The sequence below is a fragment of the Caloenas nicobarica genome, chromosome 4 (genome assembly GCF_036013445.1).
Source record: "Caloenas nicobarica isolate bCalNic1 chromosome 4, bCalNic1.hap1, whole genome shotgun sequence".
Taxonomy (NCBI): Eukaryota; Metazoa; Chordata; class Aves; order Columbiformes; family Columbidae; genus Caloenas; species Caloenas nicobarica.
The window spans coordinates 26,315,283-26,336,504 of NC_088248.1; the positions used below are offsets into that span (position 1 = coordinate 26,315,283).

The 21,222-nt window shown below is 41.9% G+C and overlaps 1 protein-coding gene across 1 annotated transcript in view; it reads left to right on the forward strand.

Moving 5' to 3' along the window:
• Positions 1-3,973: 3,973 nt before the first annotated feature.
• ANTXR2 (ANTXR cell adhesion molecule 2) overlaps positions 3,974-21,222 on the forward strand; it is a 122,017-nt gene continuing 104,768 nt past the window's right edge. The window contains exons 1-7 of the mRNA XM_065634277.1: positions 3,974-4,422; positions 5,337-5,408; positions 8,440-8,511; positions 16,180-16,261; positions 17,285-17,392; positions 17,495-17,563; positions 18,482-18,562. Of these exons, the coding sequence (XP_065490349.1) occupies positions 4,280-4,422; positions 5,337-5,408; positions 8,440-8,511; positions 16,180-16,261; positions 17,285-17,392; positions 17,495-17,563; positions 18,482-18,562 (627 nt within the window). The 5' untranslated portion in view covers positions 3,974-4,279. The remainder of the gene's footprint in view (positions 4,423-5,336; positions 5,409-8,439; positions 8,512-16,179; positions 16,262-17,284; positions 17,393-17,494; positions 17,564-18,481; positions 18,563-21,222) is intronic.

The window sequence follows — 21,222 nt, forward strand, 5'->3', positions numbered from 1 at the left end:
CAGGCTGGATTTATCTGTCACCTCAACAGAAACCACAGACTAAAAGAGGAATTCACACACTTGGAAACAAGAAACGAGAAAACCATGTCTACCACAGATCCCCAACTGATAGGGGTAGCTCGTTCCAAAAACAGTTGGTCGCATGCACTTGAAGCAAAATTTCCAACAGCTGGATAACATGACACATACTCCCAGGCGAGGCAAGCACTCCTGGGGCTTGGGGCTGACTCGTGCAGCTCTGACGGCCAAAGTGCAGCTTGTTTTGGAAAGCCTCAGAATCCTGCTCTGCCGTATCGCATGCCTCTGCAGGGAGAGGGAGAGGCCGGCGCTGTGCAGCGTTTCTGAGATGTAATGGATTATTTCTTGGGCCTTTGGCAAAGCACAGGCTGCTCGGTCCTTAATCTTCTGTGTTTCATGCATCCACGGGGACCGTAAAATATTGCTTACTTACCCTTTAGCCTTGCTAGCTCAAAGACATTAAGAACTTCATGAGCCAGATCTTCGGCTGACATAAATCACTGTTGGTCCATGGACTTTTGTGAAATTTCCAAATTGCATCATACTGAGGCTCAGCTTTGCACTGGATCGGCACAGAGGAGGCATTCTGACATGGATGTGTCAGGTCAGAGCTCTGTGCCTGAAGGAAATCATTGGCAGGAAATGGGATGAAATGCAAGATCTCTGGCAGGCTGCCTTTGACTACGACTTTCCCAGCTCCTCTGGAAGAGGTTTAAGATCTTTTTTGGAGCAGATGATGTGTGTGATTCACCTACAAGGCCTGTGAGAGCCATATGATCCTCATTAGGTCATTGTCTTGGTTAAAAAACAATTCTGTCATGTGCAGATGAAACTTTCTCTGGTAGACTAAGATTTGCAGATATGGTATAGGTCAGTACTGAATTCTAAGTGCATGTAATTTTGTGTGTCTATTTCACAAACTTTATTTTTTTAAAGCTCTCTTCAGTCATCCCATTCCAACTCCCTGACAGACCCACTTCATCTGACTGTTTTATTTGCACTGACAGCAAAATGAAATTACATAGAAAGGAAAAAAATATATATTCTAACCAATACATAGTCAACATTAAATTTGTTCAGGGCTTAATCTATGACACAAGACTGCACATGAGAATGCTGACAGCAATCTGCTATCCTCATTCTTTCTGTAAGAAACAGTACTTGTTTAAAGACTGAGGTTATTCAAAAGTCTGCAGCAGGCAAAACAGAAATAATTTGTTTGATCTGACAGTAGTGGGACTGCGTTGTGACCCAATTTAACAAGAAAATACTTGAAAATTCTGCGTGGGGTCCTGTCGCTCCAACAAGCAATTCAGCATGGGAAAGCTGTCTGTTGGAAGTGACAAGGAGAAGATGGATGTTAAAGATACCAACTTTGCCAGTTTACCGCTGGCGTGACTGATGCAGGATTCTTCTTCTTATATTTTATCATGCATGAAGAAGAAAGATGTTGACTGAGCGATGGAAGCTCTACAAGGATAACAAATATCAGCCCCCCCCCCCCCTTGTGTATTTTTCTCTCCTATCAATGATGCTCAATCTGTCTGGACTCTCCTGAGCAGTATGCCAGCTTTTACATCCATTGTAAAACAGACATCCTGTCACAGAAGCCTGCAATAAGCTGTGCTTTTCAAATAGCCACATCACTTTAGTTTTTGCCAGAGAGAAATAGAGTGTGTTTCTCCTTAAAACTTTCCTTCAGTAACCCCTCCTGTATAAAAAATGCACTTTGTTTCAATTCTTAGTACAAAGGACTACCTGCTGTAAGACGTGGTCTTATGGTTCAGTAGCTGTGCAGCCAGGAAATTTATGTATTTATTATATAAATCCTAAGAGGATCATTGCCCAGATTCTCTCCTGTATTCTCCGTGCATCAGGCCTGCTACAGCACTTGGGGGCTGTGCTCTGCAATGCCTACACTGACAGCTTTTCTTGCAGCGAGGTTTCTGAAGCATCCATTACCTCTGTATAATGCCAACATGATGCCCTGCAGGATGAGGAACTCTCACCAAATTAAAAACAGACAATGGAGCAGTGGCTGTTGAAAGGGAAATGTAAATAAGATGGTCAGCCTAAGAAATGTGATATTTACTATGAGAAAAAGGAAAAGAGCATCTTGGGAACAAATGGTAGGGTTCCAGGTAATATCCTCTATATAGCCCCATAAAACATGAATTTAATAAAAGCCACAAGGCCATGACAGCTTACTGCCAGTCAAACTCATACTGACTCATGAATAATTTATTTGGCAGGTGATGGGGGAAATCAGTAATTTCTGGGGGATTTTTGTCTTGGTAAATTGCTCACCCTCTGACTACTTCCATTGCAAGCCAGAACTGGCAGATTCTGAAGGAAATGTTCGGGGTTTTTTTGTCATAAGGCACAGGGCACTTCTGAACTATGTTTTATCCTCCCATAGCTGGACAGCCTTATTGACTCATTGCTCCAGTGACTGATGTTACAATGGGAGACAGGCTTTTCAGAGCTCTAGCAGATTATTTTGCTAGTAAAACGTAACACATTATCAGAAAGAATCCTGAGTCTAGGCCTAACTGGGCCTGACGTCTGTGGTACTCAAGAACCCTGTGTCTTGAGCTTCCATGCATTGCAGTGGTGAACACACTCCACTGTAAATCAAAGCTGCTCAAAGTAGATGCTATTAAAACAAAGCACTGGGCACACAAATGGTGAAAGAAAATAATCAACTTTTTTTTCAGGTCTTCTTAATTGCTTGTCACATAGCGCTTATGGCAAAAACTCCAGAAGGGAAACAAAGAAACAGAGGCTAGACATTTATTTTTAACTCACAAGATAATTTTGGTTTAGGCAGCTTGTCACATGACTAAAATTTTTCCTCACAGAAAATTCAGGCATCTACTTAGCCTTTAGATAATATTTTAAGATTATTAAGCATGTTTGAACTTCCTGTGAAAATCTGAAACCACAGATGGAAAAATTTGAAAGATAATATTCTCACAGCATAAAGTGACGCTTTCTACAGTGCCTCATGTTTACTGTGAAGGATCCAGCTTATGCTTCAAACCAAATGTCTGCTCTATATTTAGTTTTATGAAGTCTATTGTAAATCAGTATGTGTTGGTGGTTACCACATGCACAATCCCAGAGCAACAGTTTGGATATATCGTAGAAAATGGCTAACATGCATGGCTGCAACATGGTTTGCAACAGTTTTTTAGGTGGCTGCTGGTTTAGAAAAATGTTCAATGTCCAGCACCCCTGGCAAAGAACCCTAAAATGAATGCTCGGAAAGTGAACAACTGATTTATTAAAAAAAAAAAAAATCCTAGGAGATTTCTGGTTAAATCTCATAGGGGTAGTTGACACACAGTGACTTAATGGATAGGCTGAATACCAAATCCCAGTGAGGAAGCAGTTCAGAGAAATGTCTGAGGCAGCATGCCTGCCCTCTCAAAGTACGAAAAGCTTGGAGAGCCACAGATCTTGTTTTAATTATGAGTTTTCATTGTCAGCATAGAATAACATATTTCTAGTACGTTGCAAACAGTCCTGTCAGCTGTTGTGGACTTTTAAACTTTGCACAAACCAAGCCGAACACCGGCAGGGGCAGGTGACATGACTGTGCTACGGGTGGGCTCCATCCAGCTGCGGGAGTCTCGGCCCCGCGGGGCTGCACGGCGAGCCTTCACACCTCCGAAAGTCCTCTCTCTCCGTCCGGTTCCTAATCGCTGCTCTCCGAAGCTGGGCTGGCCCTGCGGGAGAGGAGAGCACAGAATCACACAGAAAGCAGCCATTTCTGGGCGTCGCGCCGACCGGGAGTCTGCCCCGGCACCACCTTTTCAGGGGTGGGGGGAGGCTTCCAGCGGGGCCCGGCCGCCGGGGACGCGAACCCGGGGTCAGCCGCGGGCCGCCAGGGAGGCCGCCGCCTGCCGGGGAGGTGCCTGCGGCGGGGAGCGAGGAGGGGGGGACACGACACGGGGACGCTGCGAGGTCGCCATTGCCGAAGTCGCGGGTGGCCGCCGCAGCCGGGCGGCTGAGGGGAGGCGGGCCGCGCCACACAGGCGCAGAGGGGCGCGCCAAGCCCGCCCGGCCCCGGCCCCCGCCTCAGGCACCGCCGCCGCCACTGACGGGCGGGGAGGGCCGGGCCGGGCCGGGCGAGCCGCGGCAGCGGACGAGGGGCGGCCACTTTAGCACCGCCCGCGCCCGCAGAGCGGCAGGACCATACCGCCAGGCCCCCGCGTCCCCTCAGCGCCGGCGCTGCGTCCTGCCGTCCCGAATCCCCATGGCGGGGCCCGTGCCGCGGGGACGCTTCGCCCCGCGCTGCCCGGCGCTGCTGCTGCTGCTGCTGCCACTGCTGCCCGCCGCCCCGGCTCCAGAGGGGCCGTCGTGCCACGGCGCGTTCGACATGTACTTCGTGCTGGACAAGTAAGGGGAGCGCGGGGGTTCAGGACGGGGCGGCACGGCTGCCACCCCTCTCCGGGCGCGGCTTTTGTTCCCGGCCGCGCGCGGCCGTTGGAGCCGTCGCGGGGCCGAGGGGGGGTCGCGCGCGCCGAGGGGAGCCGGGCTGTGGCGGTGCGCGCGCCGCCGCGGCCGTTACGGGCTGTAACGGTCGCTCCGGGCCGTAACGGCCGCTCGGGGCTAACAGCTGCCGGACAGGGCGATGGCGGTGGAAGCGGGTGCTCAGGGGACGGGGGCGGTAGCCGACGGCGGGGCTGTACCGTCCGTGGTGGGGAGGCGCACAGAAAGTTTTCGACTCTCTCGGTGCCCTCGCTGCAGAGTCGCGGAGACGGAGGGTCGAGGTGGGTTTGATTTCCCCGCCACCCGTGTCCGTGGATATTGTGAAGTTTCTGGGGAACAGGGTTTCAGCGAAGGTCTATGTTCCGCCCGAAAGTACATCGGTGGACATTTTTGAGGCAGCCCGAGCAACCGGCAGCGTCTGCCACCCCTCCCCCTCAACAGCTGTTGATTATCATGTTTTTCGTGGGGAAGTTTGTGCATAACAGATCGCCATCAGCACACTCCGCATTTTCGGGTGGAGCGGGAAGAGGAAAGACTTAGATTTGATAGAGTGGCTATTTGAATTGATGCTGCTGAGCTTCACAACAAGTTATTAATGTATTTTTCCATCTGGTGTGCTGTTTAATGTATGCAGTTTGCCATGCCTTAGCTTGACAAACCCCGAAAAAGTTCACAGGCAAGTTCCACCACGAGCCAGGGTTGATGATAACTTGAAATAATTAGAAAAGCAGAGTCCTGTATTGGCCAGTTTCTCACGGAAATTGTCATCCTCCTTGCTTTCCTTAAGTAAGGCCTACTAATAGCTTTTGCTTTCTTTTCAGATCTGGAAGTGTAGCACAGAACTGGCACGAAATATTTGATTTTGTAAACCAACTGACAGAAAGATTTGTGAGGTGCGTTCTTCTCCTTGTGACATCTATAATACTGGGATATGTTGGAAAAAAACGCATGCTTTTGTAAACTCAGTAGATATGTTTCATAAACATGTTAAGAGTTTGGCTTCTAGTGTCTAAATTGCTGAAAAATATTGGAAACTTCATATTCTCATGTTTGGAACTCAGTAAAAAGGTGGTAATATGCATCTTTAAATACTTAGTCTCTAAAATTACTCTCACATGTTATTTTATTTTTAACTTTTTTTCCTACATGCCTCACTTCTGCTAGAGTATTTCTTGTTTACTGCTTTTAGACATCTATATAAAGAAGGCAATCTGAATACATATCCATATATTTGTAAATATATGGTGAAGGTTAAAAGGGAGTATTTTTCAAGCGTAGACAAACATACAGGAGGTTTGTCCCATGTTAACAGTATATGTGTTATACATATATGTAACCAATTTTGTCTGTAACTGTTTGGCAGTATTGCTGTCATCAAAATGGCTGTTGTAAATACTAGCTAACTACTCTGTACAAACAGTTGAAGATTACTGTGATGCAGCATTTTGCTTTAAATAGAAACAAAAACTGCCCCCCCCACAACCCAAACAAAAAACAAACCCAAAGGAAGACTCCCCCCCTAAAACACACAGACATAGATGGTGTGGTACATTTTGCTAAGGCAAATGAAGTGCAGCAGGCAAGTATAATCTTGGCTCGCTAGTAAAGGGATACAGTTAGGCTTGTGTAATTAAATATTGCTTAGATCCATCTTGTAAAAAGCAAATCTTCTGTAAACCAAGTGGGTGACATGAACTTTTGAAAGTTATTTTATAAGCTTTACAATAAAAAAAACCCCAAATAAATTAAGGAGACCAAAGCAGCACTTTTCAGCAAGTAATGAAAAAATGCATTTACCCCCACTGAAAGGGTGCTGCTTGTCCAGAGTAAATCTTTCAGTTCATCATCTCATACTTCAAGATGACATCAAATGACACTCCCTTTTGCAATAGTTGTTGTTTAGTGGTCTGGCTGCATTATCTGAAATAAAGCTATTGAACTGGCAAGTTACTCCACTGACTTTTTACACTGAACAAGGATCAATTATGGTGCTGAGCCAGACAGCCCAACCTAAGAGCGTCTCGCTTGGTGTCTGTGTGCTGACGACTCAACCGTATGTGGCACAAACCCTTCACAGCATGACTGTTTTTGAGCTCTTCTGGGAGCCTGAGCAGCACACCTACAGTGTTTCCCTGATGGGGCTGGAGCACCTCTGAAGGCTGATGAGGCCTTTGTCCTGCCTTCAGGCCTCAGTATGCTTTCAGAATAGGGCACAGAGTCATTCGACCTTGCCTTTTCTTAAATTGAAAGAGTAGTTGTGGGAAGACGGCAAAAGACCAATTGGTAGCAGTTTGCTTCAGCCCTCACCTGAAGAATTAATTCACGGTCATGTGACCTGTGCATCTGCTCTGTTTTGGCTTGTCTGTAACATGCGTATTTGCAGCAATAGCAGCCTGTGCTGATTATTTTAGTTCTGAAAGCCCTGCACCTGCCAGGGCTGTCAGGTCTAACAGGTGCATTCATACAGGCCTCTGCCATCATCACATTTTCTGAGTTCTGGGAGAGTGGAACAGAAACGGGATGTCTTGTGAAGGGGGCAGTGTTGTGGTTGTCCTAAAGACAAGTCAACTAAATCGTAACTTTAAGGTTATTATGTACAGAGAGTTGCATCTCAGACAGGGAAGTCCCATGTTACTTGGGCTAGGTGGTGATGTAATCCAAAGAGATCTGGGTTGCAAGTACTTGTTTTTTGTTTGGCAACTGTTTGCGGCAACTAAGATTGATTATGCCATATCTTAGATTATAGTTTAATTCAAATCCTCTCAGGTTTTTGTATTCAGAGCCTTAATGGATAGACTGGATCGTAAATCCAAGACCCAGATTTGCAATCTGAGCAAAGACTTGCCCAGTACTTATATTTCCATGATGTCAATAATTTTAAGTTACATCGTTGACGTAAGCAATTGAAAGTTTATAGTCATTCATCTTTACAAGTGTTACGTCTTTACTAGCATCAACCCAATAAATTAATGGTCATGCACATATACAGTGAATTTTAAAATTACTGAATATATTGAAATTGTCATGAATAGAAATTAAAAGCAGATAAGAGAAATGTTGTTACAACTTACGTTAGGGGGGTTACTATCTTGGACTTCCAGAGCATCAGTCCTTAAGAGATGCATTTTCCACAGATAGTTGGATGTAATTCCTCTTAGTTTTGCTGGAAGAGACAGGTGGGCTTCTCCAAAACAAGTCTAAATTCCTTAACAAAATAAATTTGTACAGTGTTGCTTTTTATAATGACCTTTCCCCAGATACATTTATGGAAGTTGATCTTAAGTGTCACAATTTTATGTCACCAAAAGAAAAACATACTCATTCTGAAAGAGTTTGTCTTGCTGCTTTTTTAAGAAATGAACTAGTTGGAGGGCACTGTTTCTTTGATGTTGATCATTTTATGACCCTAAAGCACAGTTTGAAATTTACATTCTGTCAGGATCAAACTATAAAAAGGGGAAACTGACCTTTGAACAGGTCCATGTTTAATACCCCAGAGCAAGAATGTACTGTGAGTCTATGTCCCTGACTTATTTTTACACCAGTAACCATGAACATATAAAAGGATGTGTTACCTTTTGTACTTTGGTAGATCATAACCTGTGAAGTTCACTTTCAGTTGGGTTGCATGAGATCTTAACTCTTAAGTTTAGCATGTCGCGATCTGGAGTCCAGTCAGGCAAGAAAGAATAATTCTGCTACTTCAGTCTCAAAGTATCTGAGTAAGGAGTAGATGGGCAGAAACCTTTTAATTCCTCACTCATTCTGTGTTTGTAGTTGAAAGTATGTTCTTTAGAAGTTGGAGGATAACAATGATATTAATGAAGCATGAATAAGCAAATGAAATGCTATGCATCTGTACATTTCTTTTAATTTGTTTAAAATGTTGGTTTTTGTTTTTTTTTTCCTTCCCTTTTTTAAAAGCCCCAAGATGAGATTATCGTTTATCGTGTTTTCCACCCAGGCACACGTCATTATGCCATTAACTGGAGACAGGTCAGTGCACTGCTTTTTTAATTCTTGCCCTCCCTCCTCTCTGCCCAAGGACTCTTATTAAATCAGAGGAACAGTAACAGATACTGAAAAATAACGAATACCTTTAAGTGGTGGCCAGTCATGAAGCCTCTGTGTAGGGCTGGATTTAATTTTGTGAAAATATCAATGGATATCATAGTGAAAAAGTAAAGAGAACAATGATGTGGAATAAATTCTTGATGTGAACTCTGCCACTGCTTTGCAGAGCAACTAAAAGTAATTTTTTCATCTCTGCATCTTCCTTGGCACAGCAGGAGAAAGATGTCTTGCTTTTGCTTTTGTAAAAAAACATCCGTAGATACATCTTCAGTATTTCTTCATGTCTAGGTAGAGCATACAATGGTAAATTAATGAGTCTCATAATCTCATATAAGGTTGGTATTTAGTTTTGTATTTTCAAATTAGAACTTCAAAATAGGTTTTAGACAGTGCAGTTGGTGCCACTTGAAAGGTGTGAGATCTTTCTGGCACCATGAGGATGTATGGATGAGCCTGAACTCTTTGTCTCAGTTGATGTTTTTGAAGGCAATGCAATTCAAGTCTGCTCACTCCGATTTTCTAAAGCAAATAATGATTAGCAGCTAAGATGGGTCAAAGACAGGTGGAGAGAAGCTGAAGAAGAAAATCAGGTAGAGAAGAGTTTGTTGTAAAATTAACTACTAAAAATCACAGGAATTGCTAAACAGTATTGGGGAATCTCTGCTTTTAGCGGAGGACAGTTGCACTGTTGTCAGACTCCTTCAGAATCCTTTCAGCCTTGTCAAAACCAACACAACCTCCTCTCTATCTCCCTTCTGTCCAGAAGCTACACATACTGAACAACTTTTTGGATTTTGAACATGTGGATAAACCGTTTAGGAATCGTTTTAATGAACTGTGGCAGGGTATAAGTGAGGTAGTCTGTCCTTTCTGCTCTCTTTAGTAGAGTCAATACAAAAGTGTGGTCTGTCGTGGTTTACTGTTTTTGTTTTTAATAGTACAGAGCAGGAAGTATAAGACTTACTTGAGTGTGTACTTACAAGAGACCTGTCATTGGCAACACACGAGTGTGTCTTGCTGTGGAAATGTGAGCTGACATCCTAGATACAGGATTTCTAAAGACGTAATTCTAAGCCCCTCCTGTTTTACTATTTAAAAAAGTGGTCTGACTTCAGAACAGCTAAGTTTTCACTTCCCCCTACTTGGGCTTGGGTACTGGATCTGCTCTCTATGAGGACAGACGAGGTTACAAGCCACTTTTCTAGATGGCTTGAGAGAGGTCAGGAGAGGATACTTAAGCCTGTTCTGATGACTGCTGAACTCAATTAGATCCTTTCTCTCAATTTCAATAGGCCTTTAATTCCTGTCAGTGGCCTATTCCTTATCAAACAGTGAGAGGCAGTGCTGATAGCATACAGACCGCTTTGAATGCTTGGGCAGAACTCTGGAACCCAGCCACGGAAACACAAGTTCCTTTTTCATTGCATGTCTGTGGCACACTTGAAGCCATGGAAAGAGACATATTTTTCTCGGAAACCTAGTTTAAAGCATAGGAAGAACCCTTTTTAGTTCTAGTGAGTTCTTCTGTGGGACTTTTCTTTAATGCAAGGTTTACTGATGCTTTTGTGAATGTGGTATGGGAAAGGAAATTACTACCCTTATTGTTTAGGAGGAATTATAAGGAGAATGATGAAGAGACAGTGGTAACTGTGACCGTATGTACAGAGGTAAGAATGGATAGATGCAGTTGGAACGGCTATCCTTATAAACATTAAAGGAGTCAACAGTGGAAAATTACTTAGAATATCTAACACCCAGTGTTCCAAATAGAAGATGAGGATGCTAAGTCCAGTGTGGTTTTGGGGGTGGGTGTGTATGTGTGTGTGATTATGGGATCTTACTGCCTTGTTTTTTAATGTGCATTTTGAACTTGCAGGAATGTTTTTCCCCTCACTTACTTGCTCATTCACAAACGTCATCAAACCACGATTCAATCTCAGTGGTTAGTTCAAACTAGCGAAGTCTTTTTTGTTTTGAATGCCTCAGGCGTCTAATTCTTTGCACAAAGTTCTTGCTGTTTTTTACTGCATAATAAAGCTGTGGATATAAAGAAACCCACACCATAGCACTGAATCCTCCAGATTACCAAATATTTTGTGACTATGAACAGTGCTATGTGAATAGTTCTGGAAAAAGAAGTCACTGTTAACCACAGTACACAAAATACTATAATAAATATATAGAAAAAAAACCCAAACAAAACACCCAGATGGAAAAGACCTCTCACAATGGTTATATCCTGTTTTAGAGATGCACATTTCCCCTGTGAAGTTTAGCTGGAAACTATATGCTAAGTGGTAAACAAAAAATTGTGCATTCACATTTGGCGCTCAGTTATGCTACTGGTTTTGAGAAGTGAGTTGTTTGAAAAAGTGGTTACACTTACGAATATCATCCAGATGGCACAATGTCTTCTGCATTCCAGAAGAAATTCTGGTTTCTGTAAACCTGCTTCTGCGGCATTTGACCAGTGTCCATGGCCAGGACTAGCCCTACTGACTCTGCTTAGGTGAAACTCCTGTTGGAGCTAAAGATAGATTATGTTAATGAAGATGGGAAAATAGAACACTTAAGCATCTGGTACATGACCAACCATACCCTGCTATGCTTGTCTCTAGTTTGATGGAGTTAACTGGCTATTCCTTTAATGCAGAGAGACATGTAACCTAGCAAGACATTTATGCATGTTCAGACTGTCATGTGAGCGAACCCTATGCTTTGGTTCAAGAAGCTTACTGAAACAGAGCCATCTGCAGAAAGCATGTTCTGGGTGTATAAAGAATGGCAAAGTCAGTCACTTAGGTTTTTTCCATCTGGAGCCCATGCAGGAGGCCTAAAGTTCAAAGGACAAAAATTGCTGTAATTGTACTTAGCCCTCTTGAATATTTGAGAGGTGTAGAAAGCAGGAATCTCCTCCAAAGTGTGCATCTCAGGAAGCTGATGTGCAGGGTTTACTTTCACTCGTGCATCAGCTCTTTGTTAGGGATGCAACCATCCCTCTTTTTCTTAAAGAACACTTATTCTTTGTCCTCTTTGTTTCACTAACAAGTGTGTGTGTTTTCCTATTATTATATTTCCTTCTTAGGAGCAAAACCAAAGTACCTGTTTTATTTGCCTTTATTAGAGATGAAGTATGTTGCCCTGAAGGCACACAGCCCCATTCCTGCTCATTGGGAATCACAAGTTCCCTGCGGATGCACAAAAACGATTCAAGATTCCAGCACTTCAATAGGGAGAATGGAATGTGGAAAAGAAATATAAAATACTGTCCCCCATCCAGAAGAGCTAGGAAACCACTAATTAAAACTGCGTAGATGTTAATGGAGACTCAGCATTTCATACAAGGCCAGCCCCCTGCCCAAATGAATCAGCACAACCTGAGGCTTATGTGCCAATTTCAGCTGGTTCTAACCTCTGCAGCTCTAAAATACAAGCACAATTTTTTTTTCCCACAAAAAAGGAGAGATTGAAAGGTTTTTAAAATTCAGTCCACAAACATACTTTGCTTTCTAGCAAGTATAAACCTTTATACATGTTGAAGACACATTTATTTCCTTTATGTTGTCTTCTGTTAAGTGTATTTGGTCTCAAAGACAGTATCACATCTCTAGAAAACGAAGGTGGCCTGTGCTTTGTAACTGGTCTGTAGCTTTATCATTGGTCCTCTTAGATGGAGGTTTGATCTACACCCTGCTACTGTATAAGGAACTACTTATTACCTGTCTTTCAGTGCCAGCAAATGCTGTGGTGCTGTCTACACAAGGAAACTAGGCAATGCATTAACATCAATAGTCCAACCACTTGCCTGCTCACAATACTGTTTTTAGCATTGTATCAATTAAACTTACTTAAAACAAGAGATAATATTAAGCAGTACCTGTTGAGTTGCCTAAATAAAAGCTTGCAGCTTGGTACAACAGAGCTTATGCAGAGAGAAACCTCTCTTGTAAACTTCTGCTGATAGTTGCTTTGGCATGCTCCAACTCTGAAAGGCAAATATTTACATTTAAAGCAGATCTGAATTGTGGAGCATGCTGTCACCGTTTAATGCAGGGTGACAATAAACTGTGGCAGATGCTTTGTTAACCCACTCCCCTTTCTCTCTCCCTTTAGCCCTCCCCCTCCTCCCCACTAAGGAAAGGCAACAGGAGGGCAAAGAGGGGCAAAGAGAGAGAGAGGACTTGCAAGTTGGAAAGAATTTTAAATGTTTTACTAATTCTACTAATAAAATAGAGAAAATAATACAAAATATACAAAACCAATCTTGAATTTCCTGGCAAAGCTCAGCACTGCTCCAGCAGCTGCAGGGCAGGCACCCAGAAGTCCTGGGTTGGACTCTGCAGTGAACTGGAACTGGATTCAAGGATGCAGGGTCTGTCACTAGGCCTCAGATTGCAGGGACGGCAGACAGGGTCCTCCCCAGATGCCGGCCATACTCAAAGAAGAATGAGACCCTCGTGATTGCCCACTTTTATATGAAGTATCACATGGATGGGATGGAATACTTAGTTGGTCAGTTTTAGTCACCTGTTCAGTTTGCTCCTCCTTGCCCCTCTCACTTAAAGGACATGCATCCTTATCAGCGACCTTGCATTCCATTGCTATGTCTGTTTACAAAAATATGTAGCCAACTTCAGAAAAGTGCAGTTACTAAGAAGAACTCAGCTGAAAGGAAAATTCACTAAAAGAGAAACTGGTCTTGTTTTTAACAAAACCAGGACACATGCTCAGGTAAAGAGAGGTTGCTACATTTTAATTTATCTTAAATGGATTTATTAAGTTGTTTGAAAAGCTGGGCTGCTTTGTAATCTCTCTTTACTAAATGGTGTGTTCTCATTTCTAAATATAATTCTATAGTGCCCTGTCTTGGTGAAACACTGATGGTGCAAGACAAGCTCAGTGTAGAATTTGTCCCATGCAGGGAGCAGTATTTGTAGATAGGCTCATATACCTCGCAGCAGAGCTGGCACAGCCTCCCTCACAGCAAACGAGCCCTCTGTCCAATACTGGTGCAAGTTCCTGCCCTCTGAGACAGCATACAGCAGAGTTGCCCAAACAGACAAGACCAGTGGGTACCACTGAAGCTACCACCAGAACCTTTCCTGACCTCAGCCGGGCTGGGATTTCACCTGCAGCCCCTGTTAATGGAATGGGTAAAAAGAACCCACGGGTCAAACTGACAGAGAGCTTGTAGCCATGGTTGTGTTTCCTGGCTGCTGCTGGAAGAATTATCTGAAGTAGGTACAAAACTTAAAGAGAGAACAGAAGGGGTAACTATTAAAAATTAGATGTGCCTTGTCTAAAATACAGAGGTGTAATGCAGTGCATATGCTGAATGGAGAAGAGATATTAAATTTGTAGTCATTGAGCCCAAACACAGACAGCCTACACGTTGCTGATTTTGTTTTGCTTTTTGCACCTCCCTCCCTTGTCTGACTTAAACCACAACGCCAATGACACTTCAGCCTTTATCACTGTTACTGAATTGTACGGCGGTAGTGTCCAGACACCCAGACTAGGGTCACAGTTCTGTTATTTCAGTACAGATGAGTTTTAAAACTAGACTTTTTCTGTAGATTTTGTGGCTACAAAAAATATTACAGAAACTAGAGAAAAGAGAGTTTTGAGAGCACTGGAGAGATGGAATGAGGGCTTCAGAGTGCTATGGCTGATTGACTAAAGTGGGTCCCATTATCAAAATGTTTCAGGCACACATGAGCTCCTGTACCCACCCTCTAGACCTGCTCAGTGTGAGTTTCAGTATGACTGAACTAACCTCTCTTGCTGTCTGGTGGGGTTCATTTGCTAGAGTCAAAGTCATGCATGGGCATTGGACTTGTGACACCCAGGCCAGGACTCGCTGGTACCTAATCAACTCAGAGCATGAGTGGAGCTTGTTCACACCTGGCTGGGCCTATCTGGTACAGATGTGCCCCAAGGGAAAGAGAGGATGACTGATTAAATGCAGCTAAACAAGCTTATGCCGCCAAAGATTTTCCTGGAACCTCTTGTGGTCAGAGGCCTGGAAACACCAGAGACTTCTGTGTGACCGGGTCACAAGAGATTTTAAATAAGTAAAACTGAAGCGATTGTACAAAAGCTATTTTTGCAAAATGAAATCTGTTTCAGAAAACTGGGACTTCACTTGCTGCTTGTTTCTTGGCAGCAGAACACTAACGCCTGTGATGTGCTGCCGCTCATTTCTGGCAAGCATGAAGTATATGGTTTATAATCTGCGTTCATACATAATCAGTTTTAAGTTGTTTCTTTAGATGCAGAATGTAAAATATTTGGATCAAACAGATTGTATTATCTTACATAACTTGTTCTCTTCCATATATTCAATGCCACATTTATCTTTTTTTTCTTTTTTTTTTTCCACCTGCTTCCCAATCATATCAGTTGATCCTGTGATTGGAAGCTTATTACAGCTATGGATTGTGCTTTGGAACAGAGCTTCTAAACATAGAGGAAGCGCATCAGTGGAACAAATGACTTGTGGGTGGCATTCAGGCAGAGCAACATATGCATTCTTTCTCATTTTGTTTACCCTAAGGAAAGCTTTCACGCTTCCTGTAATGTATTTTCCCTCCATCTCCTCACCCCTGATGGTTTCTTCTGTGTCACCTATATTTGTTATAGTGTTTTACACATTCTGGCCCAGATTTTTTCTCTGCTTACTTTTTGCTTGTCCTTTCCTAGAACAACTTTCCATGAGCTTCACTAGAACTTTGTTTGTATAATAATTAAGAACTTCCAGATTTGATTCTTTCAGTAAAGTCTCTCTGCCTTTTTTCCCCACTCATATTGATTTCACTGGAAATAGTTCCTTTTGTGCTACCTATGAGCTTATCCAGTCTTACCATCATAGTTAACTGAGTGTGTTGCAGTCAGTGATGGATTAATTTAAAAGCCCATGAGATATAATGGCACAACTTTATCCTCTGGTTAAATATAAGTGAACTGCAACCCGTGTAAGTGTGATGTCTTGTCAAAGGTCACACAGAAAGGTAGCGACAGCTGAAAATTTTAAAACTATCCTTAATCCTGGTCCCTTTCCTTGGATACAAGAGTTGTCTTGCAAATGGTACATTTTTTAAGGAGAGGCTTTTAATTATTGTGATTCTGTCCTACCCCATTAAATACCTGTATATTGACCTGGAAGATTACTCTAGATAGAGAACAGCTGCTTAAAGGGTTTTCTTTTTTAATTGCATCATGATTGGAAGTGAAGTTGGTTTAATTGAGCAAAGTAGACTTAATAGAACAAAATTTCCATTGGGCTATCTTTATGCTGAGGGTTTGCCACTTCTTTGCAATATCTCCTCTGTCTGAAGCATTTTACTTGAATCTAGCTCTTTGTCTCACTGAGGCATATTGTGTTATTTAGGTCTAAAATATCTGTTACCACAGTGCTGCTTCCGTTGTGAATACAAAATCTGCCTCCGCATGGTATCTCAGCTGAATGCTATATTTTACAGATTTTAATTTCAGACCTCCTTTATATCAAATACTGATGTTTCCATCAATAAACTAGCCCCTTTCCCCATTTCAAATCATACTAACAGTCTTTTGCCTTTTTCTTTTCAGAGAGAAAATCAAGAAAGGTCTAAAGGATTTGGAGGAGGTAAAACCAGCAGGTGATACATACATACATGAAGGATTAAAACAGGTAGGCTTTACTTATCTTCTTGGAGTCAAAATATCCTCTTCTTGCCATCTGGATAACAACAGCAACCTGTAACATAAACGGATTGGTTTTATGTCTCAGTCTGTTACGATGAAATCTTTTTGGTTTTCAAAATGGTCCCAAGATTGCTCAGATACTATGCAAATCCCATGCAGAAGATTAGCCATCACAGAAAATTTCCATATGGAATTTCTTTGACTTGATCCTTCGCAGTAGCGAGTGGTTCTTTGTTATCAATCAAACAGCTAATGCAGCATACCAGTTATTACTGGTAAATGGTCACACACAGCTTTGTAGGGCTGTGAGTGTAACAATACTTTCTAGAGCATGTGCTTATGGAGAGCTTACTGCACAGATCACCATTTTCAAGACAAATGGTCTTAATTTTGGACTATCTTAATTATGGAGTTCCAACTGCTTATATTTTCTTGAGACATACAGTTAAAGCATGTTTTGCCATTTTGCTCAAAGACTCGGGCCCTGAAGGTGAGGATCTAAACTTTCACTGTTAGGAATAGAAACTAATTTTCTTCCTTTATGCCTGTGGAGCCCAGGTCGTAATTGTGATCTGCAGGCTGAAAAGCTAGGCAAACAGAAGTTTGTTGCTGTTTAAAAAAATATATTTTAAGCCATTCTTCTTGTATCTTGGAACCGACTGACTGGCATTTGAAATCTGGGGAGTAGCAAAGGAAGCCTTATGGTGGATGTAAGGAGAAGTGGTCTTGACAACTCACAGGGTATCCATCCTGAAATAATCAAGTGTTTCCAAGGATTGATCAGTTAGTGACCCCAGCACTTCGGAGGTGGGCTGACCACTGACTGGAAAATACTGGTGAATGACTTCCTTGTTAGTAATGAGTAGAAGGGAGGCTGAGGATTGTCACAAGAGATGGGTTTGAAGATGAGGCTTCAGTGTTGTTTCGGATGCTATGTTCGCTTAGAAGAAGTATTTTGGTTAAAAGTTCAAGTGTAATTTAAAGCTGGATAAATATTTTCTGTTTTCAGGCCAATGTGCAAATTGCGAAGCAAGGAGCCTCAAGGTTTTCTAGTATCATCATTGCATTGACAGATGGCAAGCTAGATGGTCAGATTCCCTTGTATGCAGAGAAAGAGGTGAGTGCTAGGTGTAAATAAATGCATGTTATATTCTGAAAAGTTTGCGTGCTGTCTATTGAATGAAAAAAATTCTTATTCCTCTGTCCTATTCTGGGGCAGGCAAAGAAATCCAGAGAGCTGGGAGCTAGAGTGTACTGTGTTGGCGTCCTTGATTTTGTACAAGAGCAGGTAAGAACATTACCATTTTAGACTACTAGGCAGTATCTTGTCAGGGTTTTATACAGTTAATGTTAAATAATACATAAATTAATTTTACTTACATTAGGCAGTGCGTCTTCCCCGGCTCAGGAAGCAGACACTCAGATGTGTGCATAGACATAAATAGAATGTGTGTCACCTTCATTGCTGAGAAGACCCGCAGGAAATACCCTTGCTGACTGGTAGCTGCCAGCAGGAAAGGATGCAGGCAAACCCCCTTTCGTTAAGGTGGTAACTAAATTAGGCTACAGGTTGCATTAACAGCATAGTTATAAACAAACTTCAAGCAGAACAATCCCAACAACCTTGGGATAAGAAGGGTCCATGTCTTTCATTGCCTGACAGTTCTTCCAGAGCTGCTGTGTCCTAATCAGGGATGTAGCTACTCTTGTACTGTGAAAGTGACTTAAATGGAGAAGTATACAGAAGACTTGTTAGTATACAAGGGCCATAGAAAGGCTTTTTAATGGAAGGCAGAGCAAATAGGGAAGGTAATTCTGGAAACAGCTGCAAAATCACTGCCAAGATACAGGCCCTAAAAGGTTTCTTTCATGTGGTGGTTTGACACAATGGCTGTCCACTATACCATTTTGTTAGCTGCATTAGGTTGTAGTTAAGTCTTCCCATTTAGAATTATAGAATAGTTTAGGTTAGAAGGGACCTTTAAAGGTCATCTAGTCCAACCCCTTCTGCAATGAGCAGGGACATCTCCAAGTTTGTTTTAGAAGACACATAGTTAGCTGTGAGGGAACTAAAAATTTTCCTTCTCTTTGCTGAGTTGATGGGAGTTGTTTTTAGACAGCCATTTACATTTTAAGACTGAAAAGCAGTGTGATGTATTTAGTTTGCCAAATGACTCACGTGTTTGCACGTGTTCTCTCTCCAAAGCTTGAAAAAATTGCTGACACGAAAGAGCAAGTCTTCCCTGTCACTGGAGGATTCCAGGCACTTAAGGGGATAATCAATTCTGTGAGTATCAGGCAGTAAGCTTAACATTTCCTCAAGACTATGGCATACTCTCCAATCCCACTTGCTTTTTCAGGCAGAATTGGTTCTCTCCTCCTTATCTCAGAGATGCAGCTCTGTAAATTAACATTGCCTGCCACTCCTGCAATTATTGATGCTCAGACCTTGTATGGAGTTTGAAGACTCCATACAAGTGCGCTGAGCTTGTGGGGGTTGCATTGAGGAATGGCTACTATAGTTTTGTTCTAAAACAAATTGAGATACCCAAAGAGAGTTGAGAACAACTGGTTAAAATCATTAGGAATGGGTGAAATTTATGAATTGCTCAAATCTTCCCATACAGAGAAGCGTTTCAAATACATATTTGACTTTAAACACTTGTTTTCCCAGTAAGTGGTAAGTTTCAGTTCCTTTTTTTTCAGCATACCATGAGAAAGTCCCATCAGTGAGATGGGGCTGTTCAACTGATTACTGTTATTTGCAAGAAGGGGTCAAAGCAAGAGGAATGTTTTGGTTCTGATCAGTGCAGGACAGTATTTTAGGTGCGTGTCAAGACGACACGTTTATTTGCCTCATCTTAAACTAAATGCTGTGTGTTTTATGGGAGGTTAAGAGTGCTGCTGCTGCATGTAAGCACCACAGGGGAAAAAAGCTTACTGTTAAACATCAAGGCAAAACCAATAATGAAATCCTTTTTTTCTGAGAGAGATCCCATTACAATTAATTTCCCCCCCCCTTTTTTCTTTTCAAATAAAGAAAGGGTACTACTCACATACAGGATATTATGCAGTCATTAATTTATCACTTCACTTCAATAGTGTGTTTTGTGTAATGTCATAATTAAGCAACTTATTTTCCTTCTTGTTCCTTAAAATAAATGTATTTTCAGAAGCTTCCTTGAACATTCTAAAGAAATATAATAAACCTTTTCATGCAGTAACATTTATTTTCCTGAAAAGATAGTACAGCCCATGTGATACTCCTTTTAAAAAAATCTCATTCTGTGCCATTTTAAAGACTTAAAAGAACTGGTTGTTCTGCCAGTGTGAAGTGATGCAACGCTGAAGTCACTAGTGACAGACTTATTTAAAAAGAGCTGAATGTTTAACCTCAACTGATTATGTTAACTTTCCAAGGATGCTACATTTCAAAATCTCTATGTCAAGGTAGAACTAGATAAAGGCATGAAGATATTTGCGTTTGGAGTTTTCCCTTCCTACAAAGGTCACTGACGTGCAGATTGGTCCCTTTCAAGACATCAGGTTTCTCCACTCTTCTTGGTCTTTGATGAAGCAGCAGGAGCACAATCGCTTGAGATTTCTGAAGAGCTCAGCTTAAGGAGTCTGTAAGTCAAACATACAGAAGGTTGGCACATCCTGTAGGCTGTCCCATTATCCTCCATTCTTGGCCAAGGTGTTTTTGGGCAGCCTTCGGCTAGTAGCAGTACCAGTCTGCCTCTTTTATACCTCCCAGGAGCTTTCAAGCACCTTCACTTTTTTTTGTGGACAGAGTAGGGGAAACGTTTCTGATAAGATTTGGCAGATGTTTTTTGCACAAGCCTCAATCCAGCTTCTTCTGGCACTTGTGAAAAACATGAGTGTAAAAGTCCCAGATTTGTGCATATCAGAGCTGTAGCGCAAGAAAAGACACACATAGTGGCAGCGCTTTGTTTTAAGATAACATCTTAGCACTGACAGGAACTGTACAGAAAAAGCAAACTTTAAGTATACTATTCTACAGCTTAAATGTGTTGTCTTCTTTAAACTGTGACTGAACTCCTGAATTGTTTAGGGTTTTATTTAACGACTGCAGATGGAATAGACATTTCAACACTTGGCTTACTGCATATTTCAGTCCATAAAAGGACTCTTATTATGTGGCTGTTGAGAAATAAAAGAGCATGAGAAGGCCTTTCTGATAGGAAACTTACCTGCTGTCTTCAGTCTTACCTGCATCGGTCTCACTTGTTGGGATAAAGGATCAAACAAAATCAGTTAGTGCTAGTGATTTGATAGCTCTTGAGAGCTTTTAGGGGCTTGAATTTTGTTTACAGCTTCCTGAAAAGCACTGTCTCTAACTAGAGTTTTGTTTAGCAGTCCAGGCATTTGAAACTCTCATTTTCTCTTCTCTAGTAAGCATCGTAGATGTATTTGATGGAAGCAGTGGGAGAATGATACCCTGCTGGCATTCTTGTTTTACCACAGAGCATGGACAGAAGTATCCATAAATAGTTTCTCTCTCTCTTTATTTCTTTCTTTCTTCTTTAAATGCATATGTGGTGGCTGTATTAATGTGATTTTTGGTATGCTGTAGTTATAACTCAATTTTCTTTGAAAGGGTTTTGACTGATTATGACAATTAATTCTCATTGCATTATAAAATTGATAAGCAGATCTAATTGAACATGAAATAGTCACAGGTTTCCTTTTCATTCATCATTATAAATCCATTTCAGTTTGCAAGTTAGCTAGAGAATACTGACTCAGAGAGACACTCTGTCATTAAAGGGAAACCTAATTTCAAAACAGATGAAAATGAAATACTGACGTCACAAACATGCAGAGGTATTGCTTAAAGCGTCATGTGAAAGGTGCAGCTGTGAAACCCTCCATAAACATTGTCGAATGTGTCTTGTTTAGAAAAAATAATATTGCTCACAGAAA